This window comes from Saccopteryx leptura, chromosome 8 (genome assembly GCF_036850995.1).
Source record: "Saccopteryx leptura isolate mSacLep1 chromosome 8, mSacLep1_pri_phased_curated, whole genome shotgun sequence".
Taxonomy (NCBI): Eukaryota; Metazoa; Chordata; class Mammalia; order Chiroptera; family Emballonuridae; genus Saccopteryx; species Saccopteryx leptura.
In genome coordinates this window covers 67,774,743-67,795,814 of record NC_089510.1, presented here as the reverse complement: position 1 = coordinate 67,795,814, position 21,072 = coordinate 67,774,743, and the positions used below count along the sequence as shown (strand labels likewise).

Here is a 21,072-nt window from a genome sequence, read left to right as displayed (position 1 = left end):
AGGTGCACATGGGAGGACCAAGCTGCACACCTAAGTTGGCTTTTACCAGCCCCAAGCATGGGAGCAAGTCAGCAAAAGGCCCAAGGCTCCCTGAGCTCTGCCTCCTGCTGCTTCTGTCTGCTGGCTGCTTGTTGGGCTTGGCCCCTGAAAACACCTCTAGTTGAGTCTAGAGACTGGGGCAATTCAGAAAGTAGGAAAGGTGATGAGTGCGACTCCCACCCTAGAGCCCCAGGGGTCAGTGTGTCCAGACTTTTTTCACAAACTTCAATAGGGTATGGCCACTATGAGTCTGGTGGGTGTAGCCGCTGAAACCCAAAGATTTGGTCTGCCTACAGTCTGGACAGTATCTACTGAGTCTCCTGTAAGATAGAAGCACCAGTCATATTCTTGGGAAAGTGGGGGGAAAAGCTCTGGTCTCAACACCAGACAACTGAGTCACTATCACACCCTGAGTCTTTTCAGTTCCCTGCTTCCTGGCCAGGGTTGCTGACTTCTCAGCAGGGCCCAATCTTCATAGAGTGGGGCAAGAGAGATTCCTGAGGGTGGGGCAAGTGCTTTCCCAGGTGATGCTGCTCCACCCAATAAAGATGGTGACTGTGGAACTGGAGAATGACTCCGCAGAGGGGTTCCAGTGTCTCTCACCACGACTCTCCTCAAAGCTGCCAATTTCACACTCTCCTCATGTGGCTCTAGTCCTCTCAGTTCTCCCTCCACCAGAGCCCAGGGTAAGTGGCTATGAACAAGATTTTCTGTGTTAGCCCTTTAAGAGAGTGCCTCCATCTCTGAGATCTACCATATCTTTCTTGCAGACAGAAACTTCACCTCTTTTCACCATTAATTACTGTGTGGTCACCTCTTCTAGGCTCTGGTGCTCTGAAGCTTAGGACCCACACGTCTTGGGGGAAATGTCCCAGTGGCTGCTCACTCCTGGGAGTGGGAGAAGCCCTTTCACATCTCCACTTTTCCTACCAGTCTTCCTGTGGCTTCTGTGAATCCTTGCTTAAAGAGTTCTCTTCATTTAGTCCTAAGTTGGTTTTTAGGATTGTTGTTCTTAAATTTAGTTACAACTTCAGTTTGGTCCTGGGAGGAGACGAGTGGAACATCCACCCACCTACTCTGTTGTCATCTTGGAATATAGCGTAGGGATTCTTTTTTATTTATTTATTCATTTTAGAGAAGAGAGACAGAGAGATGGGGGAGCGGAGGAGCAGAAGGCATCAACTCTCATGTGTGCCTTGACCAGGCAAGCCCAGGGTTTTGAACTGGCGACCTCAGCATTCCAGGTTGATACTTGATCCACTGCACCACAGGTCAGGCCCTAGTGTAGGGATTCTTAATCTTGTTCTATACTAGAGCTTTAGGAATTCTATAACCTGACCCTCCCGACTCTACCCAAAGATTCAAATTTGTGGATATATAAAATTTTCTGGTTTATAATCTCCATAAAAGTCTCAAAAAAGGTTCAAGACTACTGTTAAAAATATTGCTTATCCAATAACTTCAAAGTGGTCGCAGCCTTTGTGGGGAGCAAGTGGGTAATTCTTAAGAAGAAACCACTCTCAGGATTTACATGCCATAAACTTGAGTCCAGCCCAGGCCTTTGCCCAGGAAGTGTTCCAATTGCTCTCTACGTGACACGTACCCAGGGAAGACTTCACAGTGCAAAACGGCGTGTGTAGCCCATATCCATCCTCTCTCAGTGTTGACACATAGAATGCTACAAAGGTTTCCTATTTACTACTTTCTAGTGTTACAGATGAGGCTGCAGACTCCCAAAAAGGGAGAAAGGGCTGTGTTTAAACCTCCTGACTAACATTCTCCACTAGGCCTCTCAGATTCTCAGATTCTCTCACACCTTAGTCATAGTCTCTATTCCTCAAAGACGCTTGTCTTTAGGAGACCAGACAGTTCTTAGATTCTTGAAAGAAGAACTGAGCTCCATTCGAATTTTTTTCATTGGACATGAAAGCTCTATAAAGTTTCTTAAAACTACTGAAAATGTTTTTCTGCTGAATCAGGAATCACCAATGAAACAGGACAAAATAACCGCTCAACACTTCTACTCTGTCGTCCTGAAGCAGGTGGGAAGTGGGCACTCTCCCGGGCATGCCTGCCCTAGGAGCCGTAAACTGCCTCAGGGACCTGAAGTATTTCTTTCTTGCATGGTACTCTTTTGAATTCATAGGATGGTCTTAGCTAATAACTTTTATAAGTTCATGTCTATAAGGGCCACCTTGCCTCCTACAACCAATCCTTATTAGAATGTTTTCTTTTCCATGTTGAGGAAAATAACAAGAACTGAGAAACAGAATCCTTAGAAACCACATCTTCTTTCGGAGCCCTCTACCTTCAACTTTGGGCATGGGCAATCAGCAGCATGACACGGAATATGATATTTTTAATATTCATTAGGTGAAGAACATCTGAATTACTGTATTAAAATGATTAATTACACTGGCAGATAGAACAAATTGCATATGAGAAAACAGGTTCTCCATGATTTTTCCTACGTGAACCTTATCCCTTGAGCACAGCTCCATGGTCTACAAATACCTTCCTCAGGTTCACTGTGGGTGCCAGTTATTCAGTGATACAGGAAGGGCAGAAATTATCCTTGCCCTTTTACACACAGGGAAACTGAATCAGTGAAGTTAAAAGCGACTTTTCTAAGGGCTTACAGTGAGTGACTGAATTCATATTTTACTTTTTAGGTCAACACAAAAATAATCTTTATACATGTTACTGCCTGTGATATCAGGAGCTTGGAATCTACCTTTCTGGGTAGACTCTTAAAAGAGCTATGTAACACATCAGTGTCAGCTACCCATTTATTTTCTTTTTAAAACCACAGTATTTCATGTTTTAGAGCAGGGGTAGTCAACCTTTTTATACCTACCACCCACTTTTGTATCTCTGTTAGTAGTAAAATTTTCTAACCGCCCACCAGTTCCACAGTAATGGTGATTTATAAAGTAGGTGATTATAAAATTTATAAAGCAGAGTTACAGCAAGTTAAAGCAGATAATAATAATTACTTACCAAGTACTTTATGTCAGATTTTTGCTAAGTTTGGCAGAATAAATCTTTATAAAACAACTTACTATAGTTAAATCTATCTTTACTTATATTATACTTTGGTTGCTCCGCTACCGCCCACCATGAAAGCTGGAACACCTACTAGTGGACGGTAGGGACCAGGTTTACTACCACTGTTTTAGAGAGTAAAAATTAGGGCAGTAGAAAAGTATGTATTTCCTAGGCATTTACAATACTGTTCCTAAGACAGTGGCTCTCAAACTTGAGTATACACAACAACCACTTGGGAGTAGTTGTTTAAAATAGATTCATGAACTCTTGCACTACTTTATAGGTCTATGGTGAGCTGAGCAATATGCATCTTTGTAAGTACCCAGGGGAGTCTGATGTAGAAGTCATACTCCTTGAGAAATACTCAGGCTTAGACATTAGAGATCTCTTTTTCTTAGCCAGGAAGAAGAAAGTTGTAATAGTGTAAATCCACTCACTTCCAAGTGAATTATACTTATCCCAGCCCAACAGTGTTTGTTCAGTACTTAAAAAAATGCAGTGGATAGAGCATCAGACTGGGACATGGAGGACCCAGGTTCAAAATCCTGAGGTCACTGGCTTGAGCGCAGGCTCATCCGGTTTGAGAGCGGGGTTGCTGGCTTGAGCGTGGGATCATAGACATGACCCCATGGTCGCTGGCTTGAGCCCTAAGGTCTGTGGCTTGAAGCCCACAGTCATTGTTTGAGCCCAAGGCTTGAGCAAAAGATCACTCACTCTGTTGGAGCCCCCCTCGCCCCATCAAGGCACATATAAGAAAGCAATTGATGAACAACTGAGGTGCCACAACGAAGAACTGATGCTTCTCATCTCTCCTTTCTTGTCTGTCCCTATCTGTCCCTCTCTCTGTCTCTGTCACACACACAAAAAGCCTGAAAATCATGTTCCTTGAAAAAACAAATTATATAGCTATAAATACACATACATGTGTGTGCGCGCACACACACACACACACACACAGAAACACATATATATCTCACACATAGATATACATAGATATATTCTAAGAGGCTTGTTTCAAAGGAGTTTGAACTCCATATTTCTCCCAGGAGTTGACCCAGCCAATAAAAAATAGCAATAGGTTACTTTTCTCAAAATTCAGTAGTAGGCTAATTTCCTTACTTATTACCTTGTTCGACATTCTCCACTGTCCCACACTGAGCCAAAAGTCCATCCAACACCTGAAAAAGAGAGCTTCAGTGTCAAAATGGGAAAACACTGAGAATAGTACAGCGATCTCCCCGGGCAAATGCATAAAACAGAACAAGGACAGTTACAGGAATAATAGAATTAAATCGCTATCTTTATTAAATAGGTCTTCCATAAACAGTTAGAACTGAATAAATATGTGGGACTTTCATTTGTTTATTGGTTCCCAAGCAATCTGTTCACTGAAATGATGCAGCAGAATTTCAGAGTCTCAGTAACTGTCCATCACACTTGTGACGACCTTTAGAACCTGTTTACTGCTCTTGAAATGAGAAGCAGAATGAAGCACAAGGCTCACTTTCACTTGGAAGCTTTAACCATTCTTCCTTTGGTTTTCCTCTAGGAATCTCATTATTTTACAAAGCAATGGGATGTGCACATTTGACATTTTCCATAACAAAATGTGTTTTTTTTCTAAGTAATGAAAATATTAGACAGAACATTCTCTTTCCTTTACGGCTATTTTGATTTCATTTGGGTTGGGGAATAAAACATCAGGCAGTTTGTTTTCAAATAATGCTATAAGGCCACTCTTCATATTCTATCTTATTTTATTGTATGATAACAATATTATAAGAAGTTTTACAACTTGGAAAATATATCTTAACTGTTATTCATAGCAATTAATTCAAAACTAACTAACAAAGAATCTATTTTTATTGGTTTCCCACAGATTTTTTTTTCAAAATCATAAGTTGGAAAGGTAAAAATCTTTTATAAAATTATGAGATAAAAATCACACACACACACAAAAAGGACAAACATGCATCAGGTACACATTTGTTTCAGTTTGTAAGTGCTCGAGAAGACAGCACCTCCGAGATTAACACGCACATTCTGCACGATGAGAGGCACAGACAGTACCCCGACCTCAAGACAGATGGTGCACATTAGGGTACTGAAAAAAGGAGGGTGGAGTCTGAGGATCTCTAATTCCTAAATGTGAAGGGGAAAGAAAAGAGGGAGAAATGTCTGCGAACCCATTAAAAAGGAAAGAAAGCAGGAAGACAGTAGAAACAAGTGACACCGGCTTACCTCCCACTGCAGGTGAGGAGGGATGTTGCGAATCTGAATTTTTCTGCTCCTGTAAAAATAAAAGCATAGACCATAACACTTTCTCCAGGACACAAAATTAAATAAAAACAGGCTAAGACCATAATCTGAGTTCACTTTCCTACTGGGTTCACCGAGGCATGACTATCATGTTTTAAGGTTCTCAATTACTTTGGCGGGGTGTGTGTGTGTGTGTGTGTGTGTGTGTGTGTGTGTGTGTGTGTGTGTTAAGAACAAATCCAAGAAGTCAGAACAAGTTAGTTTAAATGCAGATTTGCCTTTCCAATTTCCTACCAAAGTAGTTAGAATTTAAATTGCCATATAAGTTATAATTATAGAATTATTGCCTTCGTCCTCAAAACACAAGGTACTGCAACTGCCCCTACCCCAAAAGGCACCAAAGCTCAAACATGATGGGTGAAATCACAAACATAATGGGCTTAAACAAGAGGTTTAGTTTATCCCTTATCTAACAGTGCAAAACTTCTTTCTAAAACTTTTATTTTTGAATTGATAATACAGTCATAATTCAAAAATTAGAATACTATGAAAAGGTATACGAAAGCCTTACTCCCACTCACCTCCGCCTCATCTTTCACAGAAATAGGTTTACTTGTTGCTTGTGTATCTTTCAGTTTCTTCATGCAAGTAACAGCAACTACAAACCTAATTACTTTTCCCTTTTCTTACAGAAATATTTGCATACTCCACACACTTGCTACATCTTTTCCCACACCTAACAGTAATATCTGGAGATCTTTCTATGTTGGAAGGCAGCAGCCTCATTTTATTTTATAACCTGAATGTATTGAAGTGTACTTAACCCATCCCTACCGACAGACATTTGGGCCTTTTCCTGCCTTTCTATTCAGAGGATTAAAAAATTTTTTTCAGGATATCCTTCTGGTCTGATAATTAAGTGATTTAGATGATTTCTTGTTTTTACTCAAGCATTAAAATTAGATAGAATAAAAGAACAGAAACACGAGGATACGAATTTTTTCTATTTTTTGAGAACATGTTAGATCCTGGAAAGAAAGCACAAATCAACATTTAAATAGGAGAGAAGTCATTTTAATGGAGGGCTTGGTGGTGAAATCTGCAAATATCCATTGGGGGGTGGCAAGAGAAGGGTGGGAGGACCATTTTTTCTTTCCTTCTGATGTCAGGGGTACCAAATAGTGGCTACAAAGGCCACATGTTTCTCCATGCTGTAACTTGGGCAATGGCATCAGGAAGACTGTTACTATTCCTGCAGAGAGAAAAGAGGAGAGAAAGAGAGAGAGAGACAGGGAGAGGGAGGGAGGGAGAGAGAGGTACACAAACCAAGGATGGCGAAACAATGACATAAATGAGGGGCTCCAGTTTTCTCAGATCTTTAGTGAAAAGGGGGGAGCCAGTTGCATAGATCCCATACACTGCTTCTGTCTTGTCTTATTTCTTAAAAGCGAGAATGCACTCAAGCTTTACTGTGGCCGCTGAAATGACTATACAAGCCAGTCTGCAGAATCTCTAATCTCTTACCAGGATAGGAAGGAGGAAATAGAACCAAGAATTCATTTCTACTGCTATACTATGAAGGCTCTATTCTGACACTGCTTTTGGCAAGGGTTCATAATAAATCGGCTGATACCACCCCACTCAGTGGCTACATGGAAAGCTCTACAGAAGATCTCATAAGCCTAACAATTTATAGAACAGGCACCAGAATTTGCAAGAAAATTTAATATTTATGAAGAAAATTTTTTTAAATTTTAAATGAAAAAAAATATTTTATGTCCAAGAATAAACAATGCAACTGCTAACCAAGAATTTACTAGTAGAAATCCTATTGGAAGAAACTCATGCATAAACACAAAGAGATTTGAACAAAGGCAGCTATTATGTTTATAATAAACAAAGACTGCAAAAACTCTAAATTGCCACCAACAGGAGACGAATAAATAATTCAGAGTACAGCTATAATATGGAACATTATGCAGCTGTTAAAAAGAATAATATAGTCATATGTACACTGTCATAGGGAATTCTTCAAAGTACTGTTACAAGAAAAGAGCTATAGATTAAGGTGATCCTGTTTTCTAAGTGCACAAAACAACATTATTTCAATTTTAAAAACTACATTATCAAATGTGGGTATATGTAAGAGCACAGAACAAAGTAGCTACAAGCAGATTTAGTTGGTAAAGGGGGACGCGTGTACTTTTTATTTGAGCTACGTCTGTCTTATCTGCTTTTTTGAAATTTATTTATTTTAGTGAGAGCAAGAGAGAGAGAGAGGCAGGGACAGACAGGAATGGAGACAGATGAGAAGCATCAACTCATAGTTGCGGCACTTTATTTGTTCACTGATTGTTTTCTCATCATATGTGCCTTGAGGGGGGGGGGTGTCCAGCTGAGCCAGTTACCCCTTGTTCAAGCCAGTGACCTTGGTCTTAAGCCAGCGACCTTGGGCTCAAACCAGTGACCTTGCACTCAAGCTGGTGAGCCTGCGCTCAAGCAGGATGAGCTGGCGCTCAAGCAGGATGAGCTGGCGCACAAGCCAACAACCTCGGGATTTCAGACGTGGGTCCTCAGCATCCCAGGTCACACTCTATCCACTATGCCACCACCTGGTCAGGCTTGAAATTTATTTTTAATTGAGTTTATTGGGGTGACACTGGTTAATGAAATTATACAGGTTTCAGGAGCTTAATTCTATAACACATCATCTGTACACTGTTTTGTGTGTTTACCACCTCAAGTGAAGTCTCTCCAAAAAATAAGAATGTATTCAACTCTTAAATTACTCACTTAAAAAGTTAACAATTTAAAACTACTAGGACTGCTTTAATGAATATGCAAGATTTATTTTATTGGAACCTGCTTAAGTAAAAAAATAAAAGAAAGAACAAAACCCAAACACTTCACTTTTTCACAATTAGGTTATTCTTCTTAAAATCTTATTTGACAGAATATTAATTTATTTGACAAACCCTGTGTTCATAGTACATATGTAGTAAACGCTGCCCAGTCCAGATTATCCCACATCCTAACTAAACAGGTCTAAAACCATGATGTTTCCCTGTAATATCCCATGTAGAGACTGCACATCGGGCAATCAGTTCAGTAAATAGAATGCTCGTTAAGCAGGACTCGAGGAAAAATCATCCCTAAAATGCTAATCTCTAATCTTAGATCAGATGGAAATAAAGAAAAGAACCTAGAACTGAAAATGGGAAATGGAGATCAGTACAGTATTCCCTCTTAAACGGGAACTCAATGAAGTCATCTGGGAGAATACGCTCGAGATCACCTCTCAGGACCAGGCGTGAGCCAGATCTGAGATCTAGCTGCCACTTCCCCTGGCACCGTCCAGACAGCACGTCTTCTCGTCAGGGTGTGCAGAGTGCCTTCCCTTTCTCCCCTCACGTGTGCCCTTTAAAGCCCAGGTCACACGTGCAGACATTCAGAATGTCTCTAGGCAGAAGTGTTTCTGCTGCACTCATTACCTTTTATAAAGCAGCTCACTTTCTGCTATAATTATTTGTTTGCTGATATTACCCACCACCCTGATTTCCTCTAGGACAGGCTCCTTGTTCACAGTGTCCCATGCAGTACGGGGTCAATCACATACAGTAGTAACGGAGAACATGGAACCCCAAGGAGTGTGAAAAGCCCTGCTATTGCTGGCTGTTGTCTGTTTATGAAGCAGACCCCACTGACCCGCCCAGGAAGGCAAACTGTCTATTTCTCTCTCCTTTGCCAGGTAGTCAAGAGGAGAGGAAACAGGGAGTTCTTTTCCCTATGTCCTGTCCTGTCCTGTCTTGTCCTCCCCTTCCCTGCCCTCCCCTCCCTCCCTCCCTTCCTTTCTTTCAGAGAGAGAGAGAGAGAGAGAGGAAAGTTGAGAGAGGAGAAGCATCAACTCGTAGTTGTGGCACTTCAGTAGTTCACTGATTGCTTCTCACCCATAGCTTGGCTGGACCCCTTGAGCCAGTAACCCCTTGCTCAAGCCAGTGACCTTGGGGTTTTGAACCTGAGACCTCAGTGTCCCAGGTCAACACTTTATCTACTGCATCACCACTAGTCAGGCTTCCCTATTTCCTTTAGGAAAAAAAAAGTGTTCCGCTGTCTCGAACAACAAATGTGGACCCATTTTTCTCCTTCTGAAATTCATAAAAGTGTGTCCACTTAAAAAAAAAAGCCAAGCTTACAAAATAACTTAGGAAACTGATAGGGTATTAAGAAAATAATTATTTGTTCCTTTAAAAAATAGAATAATCTCACAGTTTTTATTTTAAAAGAGAAATCAAGCTAATCAGATGTAAATGACATTTGTCATCCTTACTGCCACAGAACTCTTCCAGCGGCCTCCTACTGTCTGTCTTCCGTTCTGCACTTCCCTCTTCTCCCCCATCTATCCCTCACTTGGTGCCAATGACTTTCTAAGACACGGATATACTATAACTGGTTACTCCTGCATCTTTTGAATGACTCCTTGTCACCACACCCAAATTCCTTTTCTTTTTTTAAAAATTATTTTTATTTATTTATTCATTTTAAAAGAGACAGAGAGAGAGAAAGAGAGAGAGAGAGAGAGAGAGAAAGAGAGAGAGAGAGGAGGGGGGGAGGAGCAGGAAGCATCAACTCCCCTATGTGCCTTGACCGGGCAAGCCCAGGGTTTTGAACCGGCGACCTCAGCGTTCCAGGTCAAAGCTTGATCCACTGCGCCACCACAGGTCAGGCCGCAAATTCCTTTTCAGGACCCTGTTACTGTCTTCTCACTTTATCATTAAAACAATTTTGCCCTCCTGACTAGGCAGTGGCGCAGTAGATAGAACATCAGACTGGGATGCGGAAGACCCAGATTCAAGACCCCGAGGTCGCCAGCTTGAGCGCGGGCTCATCTGGCTTGAGCAAAAAGCTCACCAGCTTGGACCCAAGGTCATTGGCTCGAGCAAGGGGTTACTCGGTCTGCTGAAGGCCCACAGTCAAGGCACAAATGAGAAAGCAATCAATGAACAACTAAGGTGTCGTAGAGAAAAGCTGATGATTGATGCTTCTTATCTCTCCGTTCCTGGCTGTCTGTTCCTATCTATCCCTCTCTCTCTCTCTCTGTCCCTGTAAAAAAAACCCAAAAAACAATTTTGCCCTACCAAATGGTTCATGCTTTGTGTGCCTATTCCTTCACCAAAAATAGTAGTTTATTATACCTATAGTTTATATGCATGCTTCAATAGACTCCGTTATACCTTAAAAATAAAAACAAGAATAAAGAGGGCAGCAGGGAGTATGGTTTTGATTTTTTTCATTTCATTTTTTTAATTAAAAAATTTTAATTTATTTTTATGTATTGATTTTAGTGAGAGAGAAACACACACACACACACACACACACACACACACACACACACACACAGGAACAGCGAGCTGTTCCTGTATGTGCCCTGACTGGGGATTGAACCAGCAACCTCTGCACTTTGGGACGATGCTCTAACCAACTGAGCTATTCGGCCAGGGCCCTTTTTTCATTTTAACAGAAAGCAGAATAAAACCTATAGTCAAGCAGAGGGTTCTCTTTAGTGTGGATACAGACTCTTCTCTCATGGCTTTGGGATTCAGAGCTAAGCATTTCCTTCCCTTATATTCAAATAAGCTACCAGGAAAAGGGGAATACAGTTAACTACATAGGTCTAAACCGCACAGGTCCACTTATATGCAGATTCTTTTTCAATAAATACACAGTCAGACCTCTGTATCCCCAGGTTTTGCATCCATGGATTCAATCAACCGCAGATCAAAAGCTGTATTTTTTATCCCTACTGGGATTCCATGAATGCAGAGGGTCAACTGTATGCATTGTGCTATGCCATTTTATGTAAGGAACTGAGCGTTCACAGGCTTTGGCATCCGCGGGGATTCCTAGAACCAATCTGTTAACAGATACCTAGTAATGGCTGCAGTTAAATTTCTGGTGAATCATAGTTCTACACAGATTTTTGACTGTGAGGGCTGATGCCCAGAGCTCCGTGTTGTTCAAGGGCCACCTGTAGAGAATGACATTATCTTTGCACTACAGATGCCCAGAAGAAACAGTTTCCAACTGAGTGCATTTCAGACAAACGAGACGCCCACTGTTCTGAATTCTAAGGGCCTGGCAGATATTATTTTCTGTGGTAGAATCTGTTGCTTAGAATAACTGGGCAATCAGCTGGGGAAATCAAATTAGTTAACTGTTGAGAAATCTGTGATTCTGTAGAACCACAGAATCACCTGTATTTTTAAAAAGGTAAAATGCCAGCAGGCATATGTGCAATTAGCCGCAAGCCTGATTGACCACTTTGGAAACTTTAACTCAAACCTTGACCATGTTAGGAGCCTGAGTAGAGAACAAAGTTGATATAATTTGTAGGAACCCAGCTCATAAAAATCTCAAGTTGCATGTAAAAATTAGGCCAGCTAAGGCTTGGAGGTTACCCAGGTAAGCTGCCTGAAGTGTACAGAGATATGTTGTAGAATTGAGCACTTAAAACCTGTATAATTATGTTAACTAGTGTCACCTCAATAAAATTTAATGAAATAAAAGAGAGAGAGAGAGAGAGAGAAGCAACAGAGGAAGCAAAGAGATTCCTGTAAGACAGTGTTTGGGATTCAACGGGAGAGTCTTTCCATCAGGATCCCACCTGTTTCCAGAGCAATTCTGAGCTCCCACACAGGACACACGGAGGGACGTTACAGCACCATGGACTTGTGAGCGAGAAGCAAGTATGTTAACAACGACAAGGACTGTGGGAGAGTTGAGACTGAAACCGCCCGAGCTCTGGGCCACACTCCTTGCTCTAGTGTTACAGTCAGATCCCACGGTAGCCCATGCCCTCCTTAGTATGTGTCTGAGGCACGTTCTCTGTTACCCATTCATTCCTCATGAATTCTGAGTTTCCCTTATAACTTCTGAACATTCTGTACAAGAGATATCCTATGCTAAACTGAATTAGGGCCTAGGTAGGGCTCCACAGGGAAGCAAATGAGTAACTGGTGATAGCCAAATCAATCCTCTACCAACGGTCTCTTAAAGTCCTTGGGGGGGGGGCCGCGCTCTCTCTCTCTCTCTCTCTCTCTCTCTTTCTTTCTCTCTCTCTCTCTCTCTCTCTCTCTCACACACACACACACACACACACACACGGCACAGGAAATGACTAAGAGTCACTTCGTTACGAAATTGTTAATTGCCTCTGACTCTATGGGATCTAAAATAAATGTAGCATGATAGTTGTTAGAAACCTAAATGCTTTCAACACAAAAACTTTTGAAAAGTAAGCAAAAAGAGGTTTGGGGTTTTTTTTTTTCCTAGGGAGAATAAAACATGTAGTCAGAGTAAAGACCTTGTGAATATGAGCAGTGTCATGGGCCAAAACACAAAAAGATTAAATCAGATCTCAGTGTGCTGGCCTGTTGCAAAGGGTTTTGACCCAGGAGAATTGCAGTTATGTACTCAGGAATTCCCCTTCTCTTTAAGCTCACATCCACAGAACCATAAACCCCCAGGCAGCTCTAACACACTAGAGCTTTAGGAGCACTCAGGGACAGTATCTCCTGAAAGTCCACTGCTTGAATGGTACAGAATCCCACAGACAAGCAAGGGTCTGAGCCATACCTCACTGACCTCCTCTCCCCTGTCAAAGGGTCTCTAAGACTCTTAAGAGCTTGCTAACACAATTTCAGATTTCCTTTCTGAGGTAAATAAACATCAGCAATTCTTCATTGTTGCTGAAAAAGGTAGAAGAAAAGAGAAAAGCCAATGGGATAATTAGATGATGAAATCTTCGTGAAAAGTCAGATCAGGCTGCTACTCCTGGGCAAGACAGTGAAGGCATTTCTCTACCGGGTTGGGGTACAGTGAGCAGTATTTGCATTAAATGATCATTGTTTCCTTCCAACTTCGGTATTCTACACTGCTCACAAAAATTAGGGGATGTTTCAAAATTATATGAAGGGATTAAAAAAAGAACCATTTGGTTTTTTTATTAAATAAAAACATCAGAAAAGCAAACAAGTCAAAGAAAGTTGTTCGATTACACAAGTGAGATGCAAAACCAACTTTTATTTAATTGGTGAAAATGCACTGTACAAAGGCTGGAAGTACTGGAGTATCTGCACGTTCCCTGATCTTGAAAGTGCACATCCTGCAATTTCCCAGCCCTTGCAGTGCCCCTGCAACACCATGTGCCCGAATGCGAAGCCTGGAGAGCCATAGGATGTCTGGAAGCTGGTCAAACACAGATGACAGTGGCAACAGCACTTGGAACATCCCAAAGCATGACTAGCACAGACTGTGGAATCACTTTCAAGAGACTGGCACAGTACAAAGAAGATGAGGGCAGGGTCACCCATCTGCCACAACAGCAAGAGATGACTGCTACTTGACCTTACTGGCAAGAAGGAACAGGTGCAGCAATGCAGCAGAGCTGTGGGGACAGTTTCTTGCTGCCACTAGACAACAGATATGCCACCAGACCATACAAAATCGGCTCCATCATGTTGGACTGCATGCCCAGCAAACAATGGTATGCATTCCGTTTTTTGCTGAACACCAGAGGACCTGTAGAAGGTGGGCTGCTGAACATGGTCACTGGACCCATGATCAGTGCTCAACTGTCCTCTTCTCTGATGAGTCACGGTTCAGTCTGCAGCCTGACAATCACCGTGTGCTGATCTGGCATGAATGAGGAACACAGGAGAATCTAGGTTTCATGTGAGAAAGGGACTCCTTTGGTGGTGGAATCATAGTGTGTGTTGGCCTCAGAATTGGTGGTCGTACTGACCCCCATGTCATCAGAAACGGATCGCTGGCTGCTGTCAGATATCAAGATGAGGTCCCGCACCCTATAGTGGTACCCTGTGCTGGAGCAGTGGGAAACAACTTTCTTTTCACAGATAATAATGGAAGGCCCCACCATACACATCTCATCAACAACATGCTTCAGGAGGCAGGAATCAAATGCACAGACTGGCCTTCATGTTCTCCAGACCTGAATCCCATTGAACATGCTTGGGATGCACTAGGAAGATGTCCGGCAAACTGTCCAATACCTCCCACAAACTTCTTGAGCTGGAAGTTGCCCTGGAGCAAGAGTGGCGGAGGATCCCACAAGAACTGCTGGACAGTCTGATCCTGTCCATGCCCCATTGCTGTCAGTGTGCTTTGGCAGTCTCGGGTGACCACACACCCTCCTGAACAGTCAGTGTGTGGCACTCTCGTACAGTTTGACATGCTTCCGTTCACCTCCACCAGTATGTCATTTGCTACTCAATCATAATTGAGTTTGCATCTCATTTGAATAATTGAACAACTTTCTTTGACTTGTCATTTTCTTTTCTGATGTTCTTGTTTAATAAAAAAAAATCAAATGCTTCTTTTTTTTATTGCTTCAAGTTCATTTAGAAATATCCCCTAATTTTTGTGAGCAGTGTATGAATCTTTTGGAAAGGGATTTAAGAGGAAGGTTAAATCATCTCCTGTTAAAATGAATTAATATGCTTGATTGTAGATTGGAACCACCAAACAGCAGTCTAGTAAAGTAGGTAACCAGATTTCTCAGAAATGAAATATTTTAGCTCTTTAAAAAGGAAGTCAACATATAAAAATTTCTTTTTAAATTCATATTTAATTTGTGTTCAATTCCCCATAGATCAGACCATCTTCCCAGCTACCATCCCCTTCCTTAACTCATTTTGTGACAATATAGACAAAGAAATAGACTATTAGCTCTAGTTGTACCAGAACTTCTCCATGGGCTTCATTGAACACTATCTCTTCCCCATCCCCTAAATTATTTTATTTGATGAAATTTAATACTATTTCAGAGGTACACCCAAAATATTCGTCACAGTGTTTTTAGCAGAAACTTTTTTCAAATTACCACTATTATTTATTGCAATGGATGCTAATCATCCCATGTAAGTCTTACCACTCCGCTAGAAGCAGACATTGTTATTCCCATTTCTCAGGTAACTGAGGAGTTGATTAGTTCCTTGTCTGAGACTCGCAGCTAGGGAATGATATTTTTGACTTGTGGTCTAAAAATTTAAATCTTTGCTCTTAAAATGTCACTCTGGGACTGTCAATTCACCAAAAGCCAAATTTATATCTCAAGTATATAATTCAAGATGTGCCCCCTCAGGCGATTCCTAAGAAAACGGGTCTTAGGGATGGATTTTTAGCTTTCCCCTCAGCGTCAACATTATTGTAGCCTCTCAGACCAAACATATCTCCAGGAAAGATTGTTTTGGGGACTATACCTAAGTGGCTCATTTTTGCCCCTCAAAAGAATTTACCTAACCATAAATGCCCTTTAGAAAGGGTAATAAAGGTATTAACCAGTAAACTCCTTCCCAGAGCCAGGTGACGCCTGGGCAGGCTCTCAGGCCATGAAGCCTTTGCTACACATTATCACTGGCCACAACCAGGGCTGTGCTGAACCTCAGGGGACAAGACAAAATTTGAAAACCCTCCTCAAAATATGGAGGGCTGAATGGAGAGGGGTGGGGTGCATCACGGACAGGTAGACAAAGTCGTCAGAAGGCTAGGACATTCATGTGTGCCTGAGTACAAACATGCATTTAGATTCAGAAAGGTGAGCTTTTGAGAGGTAGGTCTGAGTCTCTGTGAGCCAAAAATCCACACGCCAACTGCCAGCTTCCCAAGATCTAAACCAAGTAGGAACCGAAAGCATTTTCTTTAATGCTCATATTCTGCTGTGATGAAGATTCCAGTTAACAAAATCAAATTGTCTTTCTAGAGAAGTGATTACTCTTTTAAGGCCTTCAACTCATCTGTAACGAAGACCAACCAGTGCAAAAACAAATATTTTCACATTGTAATTTGAGCCCAGATAACCATATAAACACGATGCAATTTAAGTTATAAGCTGAGTGGATGTGTGGCACACAGCAAACAAAAATCATCTTTGTAAAGGCAAAAAGAGCCGCACGCCTAGTTACCAGCGACAGTGCCATCCTTTCAGCATTTCTTCGTTTTCAAATAATTGTTTTCTTTAGTTCTCCAAACAGCACTCAAATTTGTCCCCTCCCTTCCCCTCTCTCTCCCTCACTGCCTGCCTTCCTTATCCACCTGTGTCTTTTTTTTCTTTTCCTCCTCAGCCCAAGTAGCATCTAGAACGCCAGTGCCCAGCAATCAGCAAATCCTCCAGGAGCATTTGTTGCTGACAGCTGCCCTCTTTCCCCTGGCCCACTCCATTCCATATTCTGTCTTCCAGCTGTAAGACCATGTTTACTGAAGACACTGACTGGTCTCCAACCAAGCCAATTGCTTTCACTCAAGTTTATGCTCAATCAGCTCAACACAATAGGCTGCTGACTGGGAAACGCAGGGGAGGACACTTCCTGACACAGCAGCCACTGAACACTTCCTGTGATTAGATACAATGAGTCATGTGGAGGTAGTGTTTTCTTCTCCTGAAGACAAAGTACAACGCCATGCTTTGATTAACTGAAGAAACAGTTTCACAATGAACAAAAATTCAAGCCAGAAGCTGCGAGTTGTCAATGTTTAGAAATGAATGATAAACCAATAGCATTTTACTTCTGAAAGGAAGGAACTATTTCCAGCTGTTATAAAAGACTGATTTTATTCATCATAGACAGGAAGATGATCAAGGAAAATTAAATTAATCTCTAATATAGCCCTAAATCCTAAGTAAACAGAGACAGGCAAGAGAGTGTCAGCCATATCATATCCTTCATAAAGAAACTCCCGCCCTGTGTCCTGGTAAATCAAATACCACTCACCGTGATCTCATCTAGGCAAAGGACTGGGGTGGCGTGAACATCCCAACCACCCCATATCCGAATGTTCTGACTGGAGCTTAAACACTGGACCTTAATCTGATTGTGGAAAATAGAATGATTTCTAAGGTTAAACTAAAAACTTTTCTAAATTCATTTGACAAATGTTCACTAAACACCTATTATATGCCTAGCACTTAATTTTAGTTCTGGGGTATAGTAGTGAACAAAACTGTTGTAAAGTACCAAAAGCTGAAAACTGACATTAATATTCTGGGAGGAAGGGTCAGGCTTTCCTATCAGGCTTTCCAGTTCCGTCCCTTCTTTAGGGAGGGGAGGGAGAAGAATGTAGAAGTTTCTGGCTTGCAAAAACAATGGGTTATTCATTTTTAAATCTAAAAAAAAGGTTAACCTAGAACAGTGATGGGCAATCTTTTGAACTTGGTGTGTCAAAATTCGCCAAAAAACTGAGCATAACTCAGGTGGTGTGTCACTTCAAGAAAAAAACCCATAATTTTGCGATATTTATAGTTTAAATAACAAAAATGTATAATTGTAATATATAACTATTTAATAAACCCAAAACTAATTATTTAACTTACCTGCTTAGTGACTTCTTTGTTCATCTGTCAGTCTTGATATTATTTAACTTGTGTGGGGTGCCATGAATTAAAATAAGTGAGGGGGAGTGGGAATTCTTTAACTAACCTATTAGTGACTTTTTTGTTGCTGAATTTCATTGGCTAAATCTTCAGTTGAAGGTTGATATTTTGTACACTTCAAGCCCAAGCAAGCACTACTAACTTCATCTGTCAATCTGTTTCTGTTGGTTTTGGTATTATTTAACGCTGAGAATAAGGTCTCACAAAAGTACATAGAGGGAAAAATTGTGAGTAAAGCCATTGCTATATTTTTCAGGGTGCTAAGAGTGTCTGGTAATCGGTTCCAGGCACTCCAAATTTCCTGTTCGTAGTGGCACTCCTCTTGATTCTCCAAGCGGCACCTTTCTAGAGTCTCAAGCTTTGACCTCAAGTCGACAAACACCTGAGCCCAGACGCTGTCTTGAAATTCTGCAAGTTGCATCTTATGTAAATTAAGATGGCTGCCGCTATTTCTAATGGTGGAAAACGGCACCCATAGCACAGGCCCTCACCTCTCCCAGCCTCCCCCTCACTTATCTCAGTAATGATGGTCAATTAGAAATCCACGACACCCCAGAACAGTAGATTGGATGATGGTTGCTGTGGTTACGTGGTTGCTGGTAATGGCGATCACAGGGCCCCCAGAGATGCATCCCCCCCACTCCTGCTCCGCTGGCCGGAGGTGAGGTCAAAGATCCCCTAACGGCCTAACGGACTCCCAGAACTAGACGCTCTGTGCTCGAGTTCTGTTGTTTTGGCCTATAGACCTCCGGCACAGTGTGTCTACACTACAGCAAATGTTTTATCCTCGGCTACTGCACCTGGCCATGAAGGAGCCCAGGATAAAACGTCCTTCTCGGCATGCGGCCTCATACTTCTCTGGTATGCCGCTGCGTGTCATCAAAAATGGCTACGCATGTCAGTGCTGACACGCATGTCATAGGTTCGCCATCACAGACCTAGAAACTTCTTCCCTTTTAATAGGAGACACAATTTACATACCACCTTGCATTGTAGTTCCTCCCCTTCCTGGAATCTTGAGAGTAAAATACCTCTAGGCTAGTGAGGGAAGAGGTACCCTGAAAGATTTGTAAATGTCTTTGATTGTGTTACCTTGAGAGTCTTAATGTTTCTGTGTATCCCCTAAACAAATGTTGCCAGCCTATACCATGATGTCATGCTCAAATCTCCTCCTCTAATAAAACTGTTCAAAATTCATCTGGACTGGGTGTCTCTACATGAAACTCAATGAAATGAGGTACAGTGCCTTCCAGAATCTGGGGTGCGGTACTTTAAAACAAAAGTATCCTCACATTGCTTTCACTCTAGGAGTAATTTATTTTAAAAAAGGAAAGACAATGTTGACCTCAGCAGCCCTGAGAACTCGCTACATAATTTCAATAAAACAAAACAAAAAAGAAATTTAGAGTTGGTCCCTTGATACACTGAAATCTTCAGAGGAAAAAAGCTCTTGGTTGTTCCTAGATTGTATTTTTATGTTAATTCTTTTTAACTTGTTATTTATTTATCTTAGTGGGGGGGGGAGGGAGAGAGGGAGGGAGAGAGAGAGAGAAGGGGGGAGGAGAAGGAAGCCTCAATTCTTATATGTGCCTTGACCGAGCAAGCCTGGTGTTTTGATCCAGTGATCTCAGCATGCCAGGTTGACACTTTATCCACTGTGCCACCACAGGCCAGGCCCAAATATCTTCTAACACCTATTTCTGCACACTATCCCTATAATGTAATTACAGCTAGTAAACACAGCACTCAAGCCCTGTTTCCGAGCACCACGGGGAAGTCAGAGCTGGGCAGGATTTTCTGTTTGTAAGAGAGTGAGACACCTGCATGCCTACAAAGGGGTGTTGGTGAAGCTTTCCTAGTCACCCAGTTTCTGCCTCTTGGTACTTAACACCCTGAGGTTTCCTTGGCTACCCAGCAGGTGCTCTGGAGAAAATAAAAAAGATCCGGAGAAAAGTTATTCTTTAAAATTGGGAGAGGAGTCAGAAAAATAACTTCTCATATAACACCAATAAAAAAAAGAAATACTTCACAGTATACAAAGAAAAAAAATCAATGAACATCTTTAGTATTTCATCAGGTGCTGATTAAAAAAATTATTGGTTCTCAGAGCCAATATTGTATGATTTGAACACAATGAAATTAACTTTGCAAAACCTTGGAAAGAGAGCCAAGTTTAAAAACAGATGAATGAATTGGGGGGAAATGGCATATAAATTATTATTTGAAAAAGGGATTCATCATGTAAATGAGAATTCATCTTAAGATCCCTTTATATCAATTCTAAAATGAGGCAAATTAACAGGGCAATGACTCTAAATATACAATTTGATTATAACCAATTTTTGTAGACGAGAAATTGTTCCAGTGGTGCTGACAGAAATATTAGAATCCTGAACGATGTACATCCTATCCCTGCCCCCTGCACATCCACATTCTAACCTGATGACGAGAACCCAGCAGTCACTCAGGAAATTATTTGAACAAACAAATGTACATGATGGGGTTAACATCTCTGGCACTTAAACATAGAATTCCTTCCAGCTGCTGATTCACGCTCTCTTCTGAGCTCCCCATCTTACAAAGACAGTAAACAGAGCATCTGTTTCAGTTGGTTTCTGACTTTTCACCACTTCCTCTCAAGTGAGCACCAATAGCTGGGCGGCCCAAGGACAGCAATGGGAACTTGAAGGTAGGAGTCAATACCTGACCTGAATAAAGGTGAACAACCTACCTGGCTCAGCACGTGACCACAGGAAGTTGGGCCACCACAGCTTCAGACGCCATTTCTTATCTCTTCTCCCTCCCCTGGATGCAGCCCAGGGTCACCTCCTACTTCAGGGAGTCTGCTCCTTTCTTTGTATGGAGCCAGGTCCTCAGCAGCATAATTGAGGGAGGGAAAAGAGTTTAGCAGGTGCCCTCTCCTCAGCTGTTCAGAGTCCCAGCCTCCTTGGCATTGTGGTGAAGTTCCTCCCTCTCCTCTCATTTGTCCCTCACCAAACTCCAGGGAATGGTGAAAGTACTCCATAAACTGCAGACAAGGGTGTGAGGGTTACTTTGAGAGAAGCACAACACCCTCAAACTCCCCTCACATCTCTCATTCCCGGCTTTGCTACTGATGTGCCTAGGAGAACTGGTACCTGGTTTTCCTATGACCTGTGAGTGAATCTGACTTCACTTGATGAGTCCACCAGAAGGTGGCCAATTACAAGGCACTGCATGGAGCCCACACTGAGCCATGACAGAAGCTACTGAAGTTATACCAAATCACCTGAGGCTTTAGC

General features: G+C 41.8%; 1 protein-coding gene across 5 annotated transcripts in view; it reads right to left on the bottom strand.

Annotated features, from left to right (window-relative positions):
• Window positions 1-21,072, bottom strand: part of IGF2BP2 (insulin like growth factor 2 mRNA binding protein 2) — a 189,150-nt gene that overhangs the window by 52,850 nt on the left and 115,228 nt on the right. For all 5 annotated transcript variants that reach the window (XM_066348023.1, XM_066348024.1, XM_066348025.1 and 2 more), the window contains 2 exons: window positions 5,329-5,377; window positions 4,214-4,265 (listed from right to left, as the gene is read on the bottom strand). In XM_066348023.1, coding sequence (XP_066204120.1) covers window positions 4,214-4,265; window positions 5,329-5,377 — 101 coding nt within the window. The remainder of the gene's footprint in view (window positions 1-4,213; window positions 4,266-5,328; window positions 5,378-21,072) is intronic.